A 16,581-nucleotide genomic window follows, 5' to 3' on the forward strand; every position below is an offset into this window, starting at 1 on the left:
AGTGGCTGTATGAAGGACTTTCAATACACATCATCTACCAGCATGCAGAACTTCGACCCCTTTAATAATTTAAACATTTCTTGTCCAGTTTTACACACTAGACTACTTTAAAAACATAATTTTAGTGTAAACAACAATTTTAGTGTAGTGAAAACAACATTTCAGTGTTAAATGAGGTAAAGGTGCCCTCGAATGAAAAATTTAATATTTACCTCGGCATAGTTGAATAACAAGAGTTCAGTACATGGAATTGACATACAGTGAGTCTCAAACTCCATTGTTTCCTCCTTCTTATATAAATCTCATTGGTTTAAAAGACCTCCGAATAATAGGCGAATCTCAACATAACACCTACTGTTACGTAACAGTCGGGATCATTAATATGTACACCCCCAATATTTGCATATGCCAGCCCATGTTCCCAACATTATGAAAGGCATTAGACAAGGGCAGAACGTCTGGATCTGTGCACAGCTGAATCATCAGACTAGGTAAGCAAGCAAGAACAACAGCGAAAAATGGCAGATGGAGCAATAATAACTGACATGATCCATGATATCTTGATATTTTTAGTGATATTTGTAAATTGTCTTTCTAAATGTTTCGTTAGCATGTTGCTAATGTACTGTTAAATGTGGTTAAAGTTACCATCGTTTCTTACTGTATTCACGGAGACAAGAGCCGTCGCTATTTTCATTTTTAAACACTTGCAGTCTGTATAATTCATAAACACAACTTCATTCTTTATAAATCTCTCCAACAGTGTAGCATTAGCCGTTAGCCACGGAGCACAGCCTCAAATTCATTCAGAATCAATGTAAACAATATAACAGTATACAATATTCACATAATCTGCCGCATGCATGACGAACACTTTGTAAAGATCCATTTGAGGGTTATATTAGTTGTGTAAACCTTCTTAGGCACTGTTTAAGGCAAGCGCGAGCTCCGTGGGCGGAGAGCACAAGATTTAAAGGGGCAGCACAGCATAAATCGGCTCATATTTAATGATTCCCCAAAATAGGCAGGTAAAAAAATTAATTTAAAAAAAACTATGGGGTATTTTGAGCTGAAACTTCACAGACACATTCAGGGGACACCTTAGACTTATATTACATCTTGTAAAAAAAAAAACGTTCGATGGCACCTTTAACGGCCCATCCAAATTCTTCAGAAAACTGTCCACACCATATTTTCTTTATCTCAGAATGTGCACCTATACATACATTGTGGACAATATTTGATTGATTTATTTATTTTTATCAGTATATGGCAGATGTTTGGAGAATTGCTTTAGGGTGTCTAGTTTATTCTCGTGGGAATTTAACTTCCTCTTTTTGCTGTCTAGAGTAACAGTAACTTTCCCCTATCCCTTTCTCTACTCTCAGTTACACACATACCTCACACACACACACCTGGTGTTTGGTGGACGGCAGGTGTGAACAAGCATGACAGGCCTAAAGAAGTAGAAATGTGAAAATCAAAGAGCAGTTATGGAATTTATTCAGACAGAGTCTGTTTAACATCATGCACATATTATCGCTGTCTTTACTCATATTTATTGCTTACTGATGGATTCATGGCAACGGTTTACTGCCTGAAGCTGTTTTATTTCCTATAAGTCAGCGCCAAACAAAATCTAATAGTATTTCACAATATTTTAAATCTGTTTGTAAATAGAATTAGTACACTCTGTACAATAACAAAATGAAACTTATATGTAAAAAAAAAAAAAAAAATGTCAGTTCTGATTCAAAATAAGTTTTAGATATTATGTCCAGATTAACAGAAAGAATAACTTTCAAATTAAATTGATCAATGTGATGTATTAGTATTATTGATGAAATATCGGAATAATTTTGTAATATATTTTTACAGCGGACAGATGGCAATTTTCAGTTTAAGGATTTTCCTTTTACACTGTGGTTAACATACCATTTTTATGGATGTGAACACACCCTTTAAATGCAAAGGGGTAATTTGATTTCAGATTTATCTCATTGCAAGTCATAATTGTTCTTGTAAAACAGCGTACCAAGAACACTGCCACATCATTTGATATTTTGATCTGCACCTCAGGCTACATTTTTGAGGCCAAACTGAGGTCAACGATGAATGATTGATTTTACATTCACAACATTTTGGTGTAGCCTACTGACTGAACAACAAAACTTTGGTGAGGATTTTAAGGGTTTACATTGCGATGCTTCACTTTCTAGATACCACACAGTATGAGAAGCTATCTAGCCTTGATACCTGCCGGCTTTTATATAAGAGAGTTTGAGTAATTTATTTTCTTTGGTAAGTGAAGTCTGCTTTCTTCTCCAGCTCTCCCATCCTCAGAAGTGCTTGTTGAAACAAGTTGTTTCACATTAGTGTCAAATAAGGCAAAACCATCCATAGATGTTCAAATATTTTCCTTTCCTTTTTTTGTTTCTTTGATATTTTTTATGTATGCTCTCATTGACAAATCTCAATTTTTATTCATAAGTCTCATTTGACTAATATGGCCGTAAATATAAGGATTAATGCACTGCATAAGGATGATCTCGGTAAACATTTTAACACAGCACATACACAAAACATTACTCTCTATTTACGCTGGAAAGACGAATCTTGGTAGTATTTAGCAGTGATGATGGGTGTTATGTTCTATTTTATTTCATAAACCTCCTTTAAGATGTTTGGACTTCACCAGTCAAGATGTTTTTGCTGTCTTCTGTAAATTGCTTGCTTTCAGCTGAGCTTAAAATGAGGACTGAGACTTGCAAAACATGGAATTTTCAAAGATGAAAACATCATTATCGATCATTGTCCTGAAGTGTTTGTTTAGTAAGTGAATGTAAAGCATGAAGCCATGCACCACTACCATATGCTGTAGTTAGGATGAGATTGTTTTGTTGGAAAACCTTGTTCAGTGTTTTTATAACAGCTTCAAGACCATGGCAAGCAAGCAGATACAACTTATATGACAGTCTCTGCTAGAGAATGGTTTTGAGCTTCCTCCAACATGCATAAGTCAACTCATAAATTGGTCATAAAGAGCATTTATATGATAGCAACAGCTAGAACATGTTTGTTTAGGGCAGGGTCCTAAAACTCACACCCGATTTTTTATATCGACAGGAGCGTCTTGTATAGGATGATTAAAATGCAGGGCCTCAAAATGCTTCTGGCCTTTTAGGTTTTAAAGGGTTACACTGTAAAACCGAACAGTAAAAAAATTAATTAAATTAAATGAAAATTAAATTAAATTAAATGTTTGTTTCACTCAAATAATAATGAAAGTGCATTGTACTTAATAGAAAAAAGTTGCATGAACTCAAAATTTCATTGTAGTAAGCTGAACTTAATATGATTGAGTTGAGCTGCGGCAGATTTCTAATTCCCAGCATGCTTTGCGGCAGACCATATAAATAACTGTTGAAATTAAGTGTTATTTTGTGTGTTTTTGCACAAGATTAACATATGGAGATGGTTAATGTTTAATGTTGTGTTATGTTGGGATTCAGGATTGGGATTCACCACTGTGGTGAAGAGTAGAGCCTGCAAAACATTTAAGACCACATATGTTGTTTGATTACATATATGCAAGTATGTAATGATAGTCTCTCTGATAGATATAATAGCATGTGTTAATTGCTATGTAACATTTAACCAAGATCTGAATGTGATGCTTATGTAAATTAACTGTATGTAATTAACATGATGAGTTGGGGAAGGGATACTGGTGACGGGATTGTTAGTGAGAGACACCTGTGCACCACTCTGGCCTTGATCCGCTTCCAAGGCTCTCAGCCCCACCCCACTTGTCACAAAAATTTTAAGTTCTACCAACTTTAAAAAATGAGTTAGTTTACTTAAATGTTTTTATTATTCTGAACTTATTGGGTTTTACAGTGTAGTTCGCCTAAAAATTTAAATTCTGTCATTAATTACTCACCCACATATCATTCCAAACCCGTAAGATTTTCGTTCATCTTCAGAACACAAATGAAGATATTTTTTGATGAAATCTGAGAGTAATCTATCCCTCCATTGACAGCTACGCAGCTACCAATTTGAAGCTTCAAAAAGTTCCTAAAGAGATCGTAAAACTAATCCATATGAATTGAGTGGTTTAGTCCAAATTTTCTTAAGAAACCCGATCACTTTATATGATGAACAAATTTAATTTAGGCTTTAATAACATATAAACACTGATCAGCGAACATAAACAGAAGCTCAATCAAACCTAAATGACACGCAAGAACAAACCTCTTCCGGAAGCTCAAATGTGCTGCATAACACGAAAATGAACCTCATTGGTTACGCAGTACTTTTGAACTTTTTGAAGCGTCAAATTTCCAGTTGTTACAGTCTATGAAGGGACAGAAAGCTCTCAGATTTCATCAAAAAGATGTTAATTTGCATTCCGAAGATGAACGAAGGTCTTACTGATGTGGAACGACATGAGGGTGAGTAATTAATGACAGAATTTTCATTTTTGGGTGAACTAACCCTTTAATCAGGTGTCAGAAAATTTACCACAGAGATCCGCTTATGGCAGCCAAGCGCTAATAGTTATGTTGCTTTCTGATTCATTCACCTTTATTTTTTTGAGAATGTTGTGTGAAGCTACCATCATTGGGATTACGACTGAATTCCTTGACGTCAGAATGCCCCTATAAGAAAGAATAATGCATTGCCAAGGGACTTTGATTGACCTGGGAGAACTGTCCCAACTCTATCTCATGAGAAAACATATATTATTTGTACAAAAACATTTTTTTTTTTTAGGAAAAAAACAGAATGAAGATCCAACTCTAAACCTAGGTGGGGCATTAGTAGATTGAATTTGTACATAGTAATTCAACTCCTATTCACCAAAAGTGTTGTCATGAAAAAACAGGCACCACAAGTTGGAGAAACTGGTGTTAAATGTCTCATAGACGACCAGCACGCACTGACATGCAGACAGAAGGTTGTCAGTCAATAATTGAGAACATTTTCAAACTGAAGAGAATATCAATTTACTGCTCAAAGAGAAGGAAACAACAACATTGGGACAAATCAGACTTATAATTTATCAACACAGCCTCTGGGTATGTTCTTTGATATTGCCAGTCTTGATTTTAAATTGCTCCAGGACACAAATACCATCTAACAGCGAGCTCATATTTAACACAGAATTAATTTATTACATAAATCTGACTCGACATGACATTCTTTGATATAAGCAAACACTTTTCAAACAGGGCACGTCTGCTGACAGCAAAATTAATACATTTCTGCAGCACCTATAGTAGTAGTAGTAGAAGTAAAAACATTTCAGTTGTACTAAAATATTTTATTAAGGACAAAACAAAAACATACATTTGACTGAAAATTATGTTCTGTATTCATCCCAAAATAAACAAGTTTTAGTATTTGCAGTTTGCTGTATTATTTTTACTTATACGATAAGCAGAAGGTTCAATTTTAGGAAACAAAATATGAAATCAGCACTAAAAAAGCTTATTTTTGAGAATATATTCCTTTAATAAAGAACAAAAAGCACTAATAAACACCATTGCAGAAGATTTTTATCAAAGGTTTAACAAACAGAAGATCATCAATAAGGAGCATTGATGTGGAATGTGATCAAAAACAAACAAAGACGCTAACAATCACACAACTGAATAAGATCAGTGAATTATTATTTAAGTTTCTTCTTGAAACATTTGAGAGTATGGAAGCATCATTACAACTCCTTACTGGTCAACAGGCAAACTCTGATTAGAATGACTTCCGACTCGGTTAACTGAAACAATCCATACTAGCTTTGGCACGCTCCATCTCATGAAGGAAGTTATAAAACTGTGGTAAAGTCAGCTCTAGTGTGGAGAGATACAAGCAAAACACATCAAATATATACTGAAAATTCTGAATCATATACAGTATGACAACAGATCTGAAGTAAACTCACCCATGTATACATTTTCTGTCGTGTTTCCTTTTCTGATCACCAGTTTCAGCTGTGAGACGAAAAAAACGTTTCATGAATCATGAGCCTTATAACTGCATATTTGTCTTGATATATTGGATATTAGACTTCTGTAAATACAACCACTGAAGATTACAAATGAAAAACAACATAATACCACACATTAGCCAAATATACCCCAAACTTTTAAAATTTGCTTTTTATTTCCTCCATTTGTTCTCAAAGATTTGCATTTGCAGCCAAAGTTTATATGGGAGTCTTTCCATTTATCGAACCTCTTTCACTATCTGTCATTTCTCTCGTAGGTGGGTCTTCCTTGCACAATTTCCGTGTTTTTGCCCTTTTACTTGTTGCCAGTAAAATCCTAAATAAATATTTTCCATCTTTTCCAACCTCATCTGGAATATCTCCCAAATATAAAACAGAAAATGATTTTGGTATATGTAGAGTGAAAATACTATTAATAGACCATACAACATAAAGATAATTAACACTTTCAGATGCCCAGAAAGCTACTAAAGACATTTAAAACTGTTCATGTGACTACAGTGGACCTTAATGTTATGAAGTGATGAGAATACTTTTTGTACACCAAAAAAACAAAAACAAATAACGACTTTATTCAACAATATCTAGTGATGGGCAATTTCAAAACACTGCTTCATGAAGCTTTGAAGCTTTACAAATCTTTTGTTTCGAATCAGTGGAGCGCATATCAAACCAAAGTCACGCCCCCCAGTGGTGAACCATTGAAATTTCGAAACACTTATGACGTAACGAAGCCTTGTTTACTGAAATCACGTGACTTTGGCAGTTTGATACATGCTCCGAACCACTGATTCGAAACAAAAGATTCAAAAAGCTTCAAAGCTTCATGAAGTAGTGTTTTGAAATCATCCATCACTAGATATTGTTGAATAAAGTCGTTATTTATTTTGTTTTGTTTTTGGCGAACAAAAAGTATTCCCGTCACTTTACAACATTAAGGTTGAACCACTGTAGTCACATGAACTGTTTTAAATATGTCTTTAGTAGCTTTCCGGGCATTTGAAAGTGTTAATCATCTTGCTGGCAATAAAGGCCTCACTAACCTATCAGATTTTATCAAAAATATCTTAATTTGTGTTCCAAAGATGAACGCAGGTCTTACGGGTGTGGAACAACATGAGGGTGAGTAATTAATGACAGAATTTTCATTTTTAACTAATCCTTTAAGAACAATGTTGAAGTCACCAGCACATATTATTATTCTTTTAGACTCTGACCACAAGATCAAAAATTGTGTTAAAAAAAAAAACCTACTTCCAGGAGGTGCATAAACATTTACTAAAATAAACAAATGCTGATACAATTTTCCCTGAACCAAAACATATCAGCCTTCTTTGTCAGATATCTCCTTCAGCAAATCGAAAGTTATGTATTAATATGGAAACACCTCTTTTATTGAACTTTCTAAAAGAAATGTAAAATGTTAAGTCAGTTTATCATGTTCAGATGGATCATAAAGATTCGGCGCCATCTTTCTCCGGTGCACATTTGTCGTTGTCATCAACCGTCTTGTTACCGTCTTCAGTTGTTTTTTGTTTCACAAGCCCTTTTTTAGGCTTCGCCCCAATCATTTTATAGTTGTTTCTCGTATTTGAATTGGAAATTCCTAAAGTATGAGGGCTTTTTTAACTCATTGACCGGAAGCTATAGTTTTATGCTGCCATCTAGCGCCTCGCTCCAACTGGAAGTCATATACATGACTTTTAAAATATGAACAAAGTTTTAAAACACTGGGCATCATACACTTGCCAACTTTAAACGGCTAGAGAGAACAACTGAACATCAAGCACTAAACGACTGAGGGTCACACACTGGCTGCGTCCAAAACTGACTTGTTGCCTCACTGCCCTATCAGGCAATGACTTTGCAGGCAGTGTTTGCAAGAGAACCTCACGAAACTGACTTCTGAAGCTGCATAACAGTTTAATGATCTACAACGAAATAGAAAGAGCTTAATTAATACAATACTAATTTCTCATTAGAAATTACATCAAAATTGGAAAAAGTTGGTCAAAAATGTCCATTTACACAATAATTGACCACCAACAACAACTTTCAGATGCCATTTTTATTTTTCAGCTCAACTGTCACAGAACCGAACACACAAGATTGTGGGATATCGATCAGACTAGACAGGACGTGACACGATCATAGGATTAGATGTGCCTTGGTTCTGAACACAACAAACTCATTGCTAGGAGATGCATTACAAATGAAAACATGTTCTAAAATCAGCTTAAAATAGCAAACATGCTTGATATCCTCCAACATTATACAGGATGGGTGTGGTTGAGCGGAGTCTGCGATGGTAGAGAGAGCTCAGGAGACAAGTGGCAAGAAAGTGGGTCAATTGTTTGATAACTAACACCTGTTTCCACTCTCAGTGACAGGTGGATATAAGGCACTGGCTAATAATCAGGGTGATTTTGTGCCCAGTTCTCCCCTTCTGACAATCCTAGGTAACGTCCCAATTATATTGATGGTTCTCCAGATTGTGGTGTGAGGTGTGTTAAGAGATCTGTTTGGAAGAACGTTGAACCGTTCTCAAATTCTACACTCTAAAAAATGCTGGGTTAAAAACAACCCAAGTTGGGTTGAAAATGGACAAACCCAGTTATTGGGTTGTTTTAACCCAGCGGTTGGGTTAAATGTTTGCCCAACCTGCTGGGTAGTTTTATTTAAATCAACTATTGTTTAAAAATTACTATATGGCTAGCTTAAAATTAACCCAAAATAGTTGGAAAATTAAAAACCAGATGCAATTAGAGACAACAATGATAGACAAAAGGTGAATGTTTATTAATAAGCTTTAATATTTTATTAATATAAATTTATTAATAAGCAATTTAATAAATGTTTATTTAATAATTATTCATTGAACATTAATAAATGTTCATTTCCAACATACTTTGGGTTAATTTAATTAAGCAATACAGTAATTTTTAAACAATAGTTGAGTTAAATAAAACTACCCAGCAGGTTGGGCAAACATTTAACCCTACCGCTGGGTTAAAACAACCCAATCACTAGGTTTGTCCATTTTCAACCCAACTTGGGTTGTTTTTAACCCAGCTTTTTTTTTTAGAGTGTAAATATCCAACATGTTGAATATTTATGATCAGAAATCCTGTTGTGTGGGGGGAACACAGAGGACAAACACGCACACTCTGTAGATTGTCACATGGAACAAAAAGATATCCAATCAAAAGTGAGCTGACGGAAGACAGATACATACATAACATAACTTCATCCAAACCTTTTTCTTTCCCCCCCCCCTGCAAATTTTCTGTAAAAACCAGTAAAAGCACTATTATCGCCAATTCTTCTTGCCCGTCATCCGCCATGTTTATTTACTCTAAAGTCACGCTTGATCGTGAGAGATTTTATGAGATTTCTCGTATTCAGTCATTTGTGAATGGAGTCTGTTAGTGTGTGGTGTGCTGTCTTGATCTCATCGCGGCACTCTGCATAGGAACTATAGGAACAAAACCGTTAAATCTATGATTTTTTTTTATCGTTATGTTTGTGATCTCTCACATTTTGAAAATCTGATAAGATTTTAAACATCTTTTAGTGTGGGCCAGCCTTTACCTGGGACGGGGAGAGAGCGGAGATGAGTGTAGAGTTGAAAAGGTGCCTTTTCTGTTTAGTATTGTATGAGATTTAAAATAAAGTCCTCTTGCTGCCACTGACTTCTCCTACCATGGAACTGAAAAGTATTATACATTATTTTCTGGGAAATCTGTCAACTTCCCAAAATCTGAAGACGGACACTGGCTTTCAGCAACTAACGTCAAATCCTCCAAACTGTAAAACATCTGGGCAAAATGTGTGTAGCATATTCCAGCCTTAAAGGTGCCCTTGATTCAAAAATTGAATTTACCTCGGCATAGTTAAATAACAAGATTTCAGTACATGGAAATGACATACAGTGAGTCTCAAACTCCATTGTTTGCTCCTCCTTATATAAATCTCATTTGTTTAAAAGACCTTCGAAGAACAGGCGAATCTCAACATAACACCGACTGTTACGTAACAGTCGGGGTGTACGCCCCAATATTTGCATAATGCCAGCCCATGTTCCCAACATTATAAAAGGCATTACACAAGGGCAGCCAGTATTAACGTCTGGAGCAGCACAGCCGAATCATCAGACTAGGTAAGCAAGCAAGAACAACAGCGAAAAATGGCAGATGGAGCAATAATAACTGACATGATCCATGATAACATGTTAATTTTAGTGATATTTGTAAATTGTCTTTCTAAATGTTTCGTTAGCATGTTGCTAATGTACTGTTAAATGTGGTTAAAGTTACCATTGTTTCTTACTGTATTCACGGAGACAAGAGCCGTCGCTATTTTCATGTTTAAACACTTGCAGTCTGTATAATTCATAAACACAACTTCATTCTTTATAAATCTCTCCAACAGTGTAGCATTAGCCGTTAGCCACGGAAACCAGCCTCAAATTCACTCAGAATAAAACTTTAACATCCAAATAAATACTTTACTCACATAATTCGAAGCATGCATGCAGCATGCATGACGAACATCTTGTAAAGATCCATTTGAGGGTTATATTAGCTGTGTGAACTTTGTAAATGCGCTGTAATATAGTCAACAGCTCATGTGGCAGGGAGCACGCGATTTAAGGGGGCGGCGCCGAGTGTAAATCAGTGCATAGTTAATGATGCTCCAAAATAGGCAGTTAAAAAAATGAATTAAAAAAAATCTATAGGGTATTTTGAGCTGAAACTTCACAGACACATTCAGGGGACACCTTAGACTTATATTACATCTTGTGAAAGAATGCTCTTGGGCACCTTTAAATCTTTCTGAACCACCAAGCAAAGGGTAAATGCACCTTAAAATCAATTTATTGGTGAATATTTGCTATGACTTTTTTAAAAAGTTAAAGAGGTTTACCTGCAGAAAAATGTTTCCAGTCTTTTGCAGCTCACTTGTACCAACAGTAACTGCCAAGGATTATGCATTTAAATTATTCAGATATTATATAACACATTATTTATTTTCTTATTTACAATGATATAGATTTAAATATAAATGAATAGACAAACATTTATATTTAAATATTTGTCTATTGCTTACCACCAAATTTCCACTCCATGTCAACAAGCTGGTTGACCATTAGTGTCTGTCCCACAGCCAGCCTGGACAAAACAGGGTAGTGAACTCTCCACTGAAATAAATGGAAGATGTAGACATACTGAATCTTAGTCATACCCATCCACAACCGCACAGAAACAAGCAATAACTCATCCATGATGTCTCAATGTTAAGACATACCTGGTCAGTGAAATGACTGGCCTTGTCTTCATTTAGTCCTGTGATTAAGCAATAGATCTCACTGTTAAATATTGACTACTGGGAAATATAATTAAACGTACAGATTATGGATGTGAGGAAAGATCATACCTAATGAGAGTAAGTCCACCTTCACCTGTTCAGCTGTTAGGTTTCTTTTTAAAGCACCTGAGAAGGGAGAAAGACATTAATATTGTTTCTATATGCACATTAAATCTCTGTTCCAAACCTAAAGGCCTAAATAGGAAGCATTCTAACTGATATGGACTTTGATTATGTGGAACAATAAATATGAGTGTAATGATTCATCAATATGAATCTAAGCATCAGTCAAATGACTAATGATATGATGTATCGTTGCAAAAAAAAATAAAAAACATTGATATATTAGCTTTATTTTTGATTTAGCTTTATTTTTGATTTTTGCAAATTAAATCAGTGACACTAAACATAGGAAGTAATTCTGAAGGACACACAAATTGCACTCTGCAAGTGACATTCTAATACAAATACAGGGTAAAATAATCAATTTTGAAATAAACTTAAACACTAAACTATTTTATTAACACAATTAAATGAAAAGTAAATTTATAATAAACATTCCTTTGTAAAAGATATTGTATTGATGCATTAGAAAATGTCTAAAATTTGATTTTGGTTTTATGTTACTACCTTTTGAAACAGTCTTCACATCAAGAGTGCACTTATAATACTGCCTACGTAGGGCAGCTCACTATAGGCTTTTTTAAACTCAGCCTATAGGTTTTCTGTATGTCTGTCTGATTTTTCATATTATTCTACACTACCACTTTGATAATTTTCCCCCAACAGTACGATTAGTAATTTGACATATTTCTCTTCATTCTAATGTCTAAAAGCACAGGCAGCAGGACAGTCATTGAATGCAAATGTAGCAGCACACCAATGCATAGTGATTGGTAGGGTCAGGCAGTCTACATGTGACATTAGGTCCAGATTCCCAAGGGCAATTTGCAACAAAGGCTATTTGCATATGTTAGGATCCTCTAGACGCATAATGCAGCAATTTGGTGTAAAATACAGTGAACAATCACTCAGTGTGATTAGGATCATAGCATTCACTGTTTAGATTAGTGCTGGGGTCAGGCTAAGCGTCTACATTTGATGTTATCACCAGCTAAAGGGGAGTGCATTATTCAACAGTGGATATTCAGATTAAGGTGCTCGATCTGTTCAAGATGAGGGTCTTTAAGGTTTTACCATGAGGTAGGAGGAGGACACTCTTCATCAGAGCCCTCAGTGGTCCTGCACTCATCCCATTCTCTCCAGCAAACTCCGTCAGCTGTTGCAAGAACCGCTCGGACTGAAGAGGAAAAAGCCAAATATTTAACTTTTTCTTGTGTTGTGATTATAAATACTTTTAAAGAGATAGTTCCCCCAAAAATGAAAAATTTGTCATCATTTACTCACCCTCAAGTTGTTCCAAACCTGTATGAATTTCTTTCTTCTGATTAACACGGAAGATATTTTCAAGAAAATGGGTAACCAAACAATTGAAGGGCCCCATTGACTTGACAAAAAATTGACAAAAAAATATGGAAGTCAATGTAGCCCATCAACTGTTTGGTCACTGATATTATTCAAAATATCTTCTTTTGTGTTCAGCAGAAGAAAGAAATTCATACAGGTCTGTTTGGAAGCCCGTTTCTGCCACTAAATAAAAAGATGAAAACAGTAATTGCGACTTTTTATCTCGTAATTGGGAGTTTATATCTCACAATTCTGACTTTTTTTCTCACAATTGCGAGTCATAAAGTCACAATTCTGATATAAACTCGCAATTGCGTGATATAAAGTCACAATTCTGAGATATAAACTCGCAATTGCGTGATATAAAGTCACAATTCTGAGATATAAACTCGCAATTGCGTGATATAGTCACAATTCTGAGATATAAACTCGCAATTGCGTGATATAAAGTCACAATTCTGATATAAACTCGCAATTGCGTGATATAAAGTCACAATTCTGAGATATAAACTCGCAATTGCGTGATATAAAGTCACAATTCTGAGATATAAACTCGCAATTGCGTAATATAAAGTCACAATTCTGAGATATAAACTCGCAATTGCGTGATATAAAGTCACAATTCTGATATAAACTCGCAATTGCGTGATATAAAGTCACAATTCTGATATAAACTCGCAATTGCGTGATATAAAGTCACAATTCTGATATAAACTCGCAATTGCGTAATATAAAGTCACAATTCTGAGATATAAACTCGCAATTGTGTGATAAAAAGTCAGTATTGCGAGATATAGTTTCACACAATTGTGAGAAAAAAGTCAGAATTGCGAGAAAAAAAGTCAGAAATTGCGAGAAAAAAAGTCAGAATTGTGCAATTGCGAGTTTATATCTCACAGGGAAGCAAACAGGTAAGGGAGGTAAAAGTTGAGAACATTGCGTGGGGCGGGGGCATGCTTCGCACAATATGTTTTTTTTTTTTTTAAATATTTGCTTTACATGCTCATTTGTAGTTACTTTAAGGGATTTTTTTATTTATTTTTAATACCGTATATATCCAAAAATGTAATGCAGGATATTTAAGACAATATTGGCTGATTAGATGGCAATATTGAGCTAAACTACAAACTGTTTGCCCTCCCTCTCTTCACCGTTCCCACAACTCAGACCTCAAATACATAAAATATTCCCCTTTAAAGACATTAGTTTTTAAAGTAAGCGTAAAGGAAACAATGTACAGTACTTATTGAAACAACCACGTACCCTTGTAACACCCCCCCACCCCCATCCCCATAAAAACACTTTCTCATTGGATCTATGCAAATCCCATAAGTGACCTATTTTGATCTCAAAAAGGTGAGTTGTCACTGAAAGGTGAGGAGTTTGCATCTATGATCTCAGAATTCCAAGTTAATAACTTGCAATTGTGAGAAAAAAAATTCAGAATTGTGACTTTCATGCAATTGAGTTTATATCTCAGAATTCTGATTTTTTTATTTCACAATTGCGAGTTATGTCAGAATTGCGAGAAAAAAAAAATCAGAATTCTGAGATAAGTCGCAATTACCGATTTATTTTTTTATTTAGTGGTGGAAATGGGCTTCCATATGTTTGGAACAGCTTGAGGGTGAGTAAATGATGACAGAATGTTAATATTTGGGTGAACTATCTCTTTAAAAACAAATAGAATCATTTCACAAAATCATTTTACATGTTATCACAACAAATGTTCACATATTCAGTCTTTGTTTAGTCACTCTTAACCATCTCTTTGTTTACTGTTATATGTTCAATTTTATTTTTTTGTTGTTGTTATATTCATGTACTTGGCAGACACTTTTATCCAAAGTGACGGCATTCAAGCTAGACATTTTATCGTTTCTTGTATTTCCTGGTAATGATTTAACAGAGAAATAGCTTTTCAGAGATGCAATCTGGGAGTGTTGACTCACCTCTTTGGGTTCTAGAAGGAACTGGTATAAGATCTCTGTCAGACTCACAAATTGCTGCAAAGGGAGGGGAGTTAAGTAAAGTTGAGTGATTGGCCTTGAATGTAGGTTACTTATTATTGTATTATCTACAATGTAGGCAAAAAGCTGAAATTAAGGTATATCACTACAGACAGTAAGTAGCAGAGACACATGAAGATAAATGTTTGGACAAAACTTTATGACTTTAATTCACTTTAAACAGAAATAAACACCAGACTTGTTTTTTGTTTTTTTTTTTGCTGCTTTTCCATCACTGTTCGTCTTGTTCTAACCCATTTAACAACATTAAAATATTAATTTGCAAAGAAAAATTGCAATGTCAATCATTAAGTATATAGACATTTTAATATCACGAGAAATGTAAATTTAGTAAAGTGTGTTCAAACTTTACTCCGTAGTGTACCTTAGGTTTGTTGCTAAATGTTGCATAAAACTCTATAGCAGTGGTCAAATACATATTAAAAAGGAAAGCATAATGGTGTCTATGTTAGGCTACTTATAAAAATAAGTCAAGCTGTTTCCTCAAACATTCACAGCAAACCAAACATGAGTTTCTATTATATCTACGGCATGATACAATTATGATAGTGTCAAAATACAGTAAACAAAATATAGTAATTATTTTAAATAGTGGCTGTGAAGTTTAGTAAGTTATGCCTGAAATCTTCAACATAACTAAAGAAGCTCAGGTTAGTCGTGCTAATGCTAAGTGTTATGGTACTGTTATATCACGTGACAACACATTATACACACTTAAGCGAGGCATTAGGTGACTTATTTCTGAACTAGCGATGATCGATAGACCGTTTATTTACATCCAATTAAATTACACACAACCTCAGTTGATCACAAACACACTCAACTCATTCTTTAGGATCGTAGTTCACACTTTCCATTCCCAGCATACTGAATTCTTACCTGTTCACTTAATTTATTCAGATTCTGAAAGTCAGTGCTGACATTGTCGGGTAATGTATCATTCGTGAAATGCAACTGCAACATTGTTTCCTTGCAGCTCCGCTGTTGATACACTCAACTGTCACATCTGCTTCCACACTTCCGCTGCTCTTTCAGGACAACGATTTAGCGCAGCACTTTCGCCATTCTCAAACTTGCGCGCTCTCCTGAGCACATGGTCATGAACTTTTTGTAGTGCACTGATAATGTCGCCTAGATGTTTTTGTGTGTGTTAATTAAACTATCATAACGGACAATGTACATACATATGATTTTCTTTGCAAAAAGTAGCTGATTAATGTCTTATTTATTTATCTTATTTATAAAATATGTGGCATGATATTAACCCTTAAATGGGCAGCAGCATAAAATACCTCAGTAAATTCATTTATTCTCCAATACATCAGGTCTCAAGTAATACAATTTTGTGTTTTTATTCGAAATATTGCTTATATGTTCAATTTTACACTTTATATCTCCCATGAAAACAAATGTCGGCTATCAATATTACAATGGCAAATCCTAATGCAATGCTATAAACTGTGTGTGTTAGTTTGTTTGAACAGGACAGCTCTTGTGGGACCATAGTTTTTATACCAAGTTACTTGACCTGAGTTTTTACATGGACCAATTTTTAAATAATTTCCTCAGAAATTGGGCACTTTCATTGTCGGTTGCTTTCCCATGCTCTAAAATATCTATAAGATATAACAACATATATAATATTACATTATAATATGCTCAACATACATACAAAGTAGATATGTACTCATTTCCAACATTATA

General features: G+C 34.8%; 1 protein-coding gene across 2 annotated transcripts; it reads right to left on the bottom strand.

The window, feature by feature from the left end:
• Window positions 1-5,045: 5,045 nt before the first annotated feature.
• On the bottom strand, window positions 5,046-15,916 carry commd7 (COMM domain containing 7). 2 transcript variants are annotated; one of them, XM_067371035.1, is made up of 9 exons: window positions 15,757-15,916; window positions 14,800-14,853; window positions 12,578-12,680; window positions 11,450-11,506; window positions 11,321-11,358; window positions 11,123-11,240; window positions 10,940-10,989; window positions 5,948-5,996; window positions 5,046-5,855 (listed from the first exon to the last, which is right to left on the bottom strand). In XM_067371035.1, exons 1-9 carry the CDS (start codon window positions 15,838-15,840, stop codon window positions 5,779-5,781), a joined length of 630 nt encoding a protein of 209 aa, XP_067227136.1. In that variant the 5' UTR covers window positions 15,841-15,916; the 3' UTR covers window positions 5,046-5,778. The 2 variants fall into 2 exon arrangements, with proteins under 2 accessions (XP_067227136.1, XP_067227137.1); XM_067371036.1 differs by having other exon boundaries at window positions 5,047-5,855; window positions 11,123-11,213; window positions 15,757-15,913.
• Between the last annotated feature and the right edge of the window lie 665 nt (window positions 15,917-16,581).

Source organism: Chanodichthys erythropterus, chromosome 20, assembly GCF_024489055.1.
Source record: "Chanodichthys erythropterus isolate Z2021 chromosome 20, ASM2448905v1, whole genome shotgun sequence".
Taxonomy (NCBI): Eukaryota; Metazoa; Chordata; class Actinopteri; order Cypriniformes; family Xenocyprididae; genus Chanodichthys; species Chanodichthys erythropterus.

Coding starts and splice junctions, on each gene's coding strand:
- commd7 (XM_067371035.1), bottom strand. CDS start 15,840: ATGTTGCAGTTGCATTTCACGAATGATACATTACCCGACAATGTCAGC. Junction 14,854..15,756: donor TGAATAAATTAAGTGAACAG/GTAAGAATTCAG, acceptor CTCCCTTTGCAG/CAATTTGTGAGTCTGACAGA. Junction 5,997..10,939: donor CTGGAAACATTTTTCTGCAG/GTAAACCTCTTT, acceptor TTCGTCTCACAG/CTGAAACTGGTGATCAGAAA.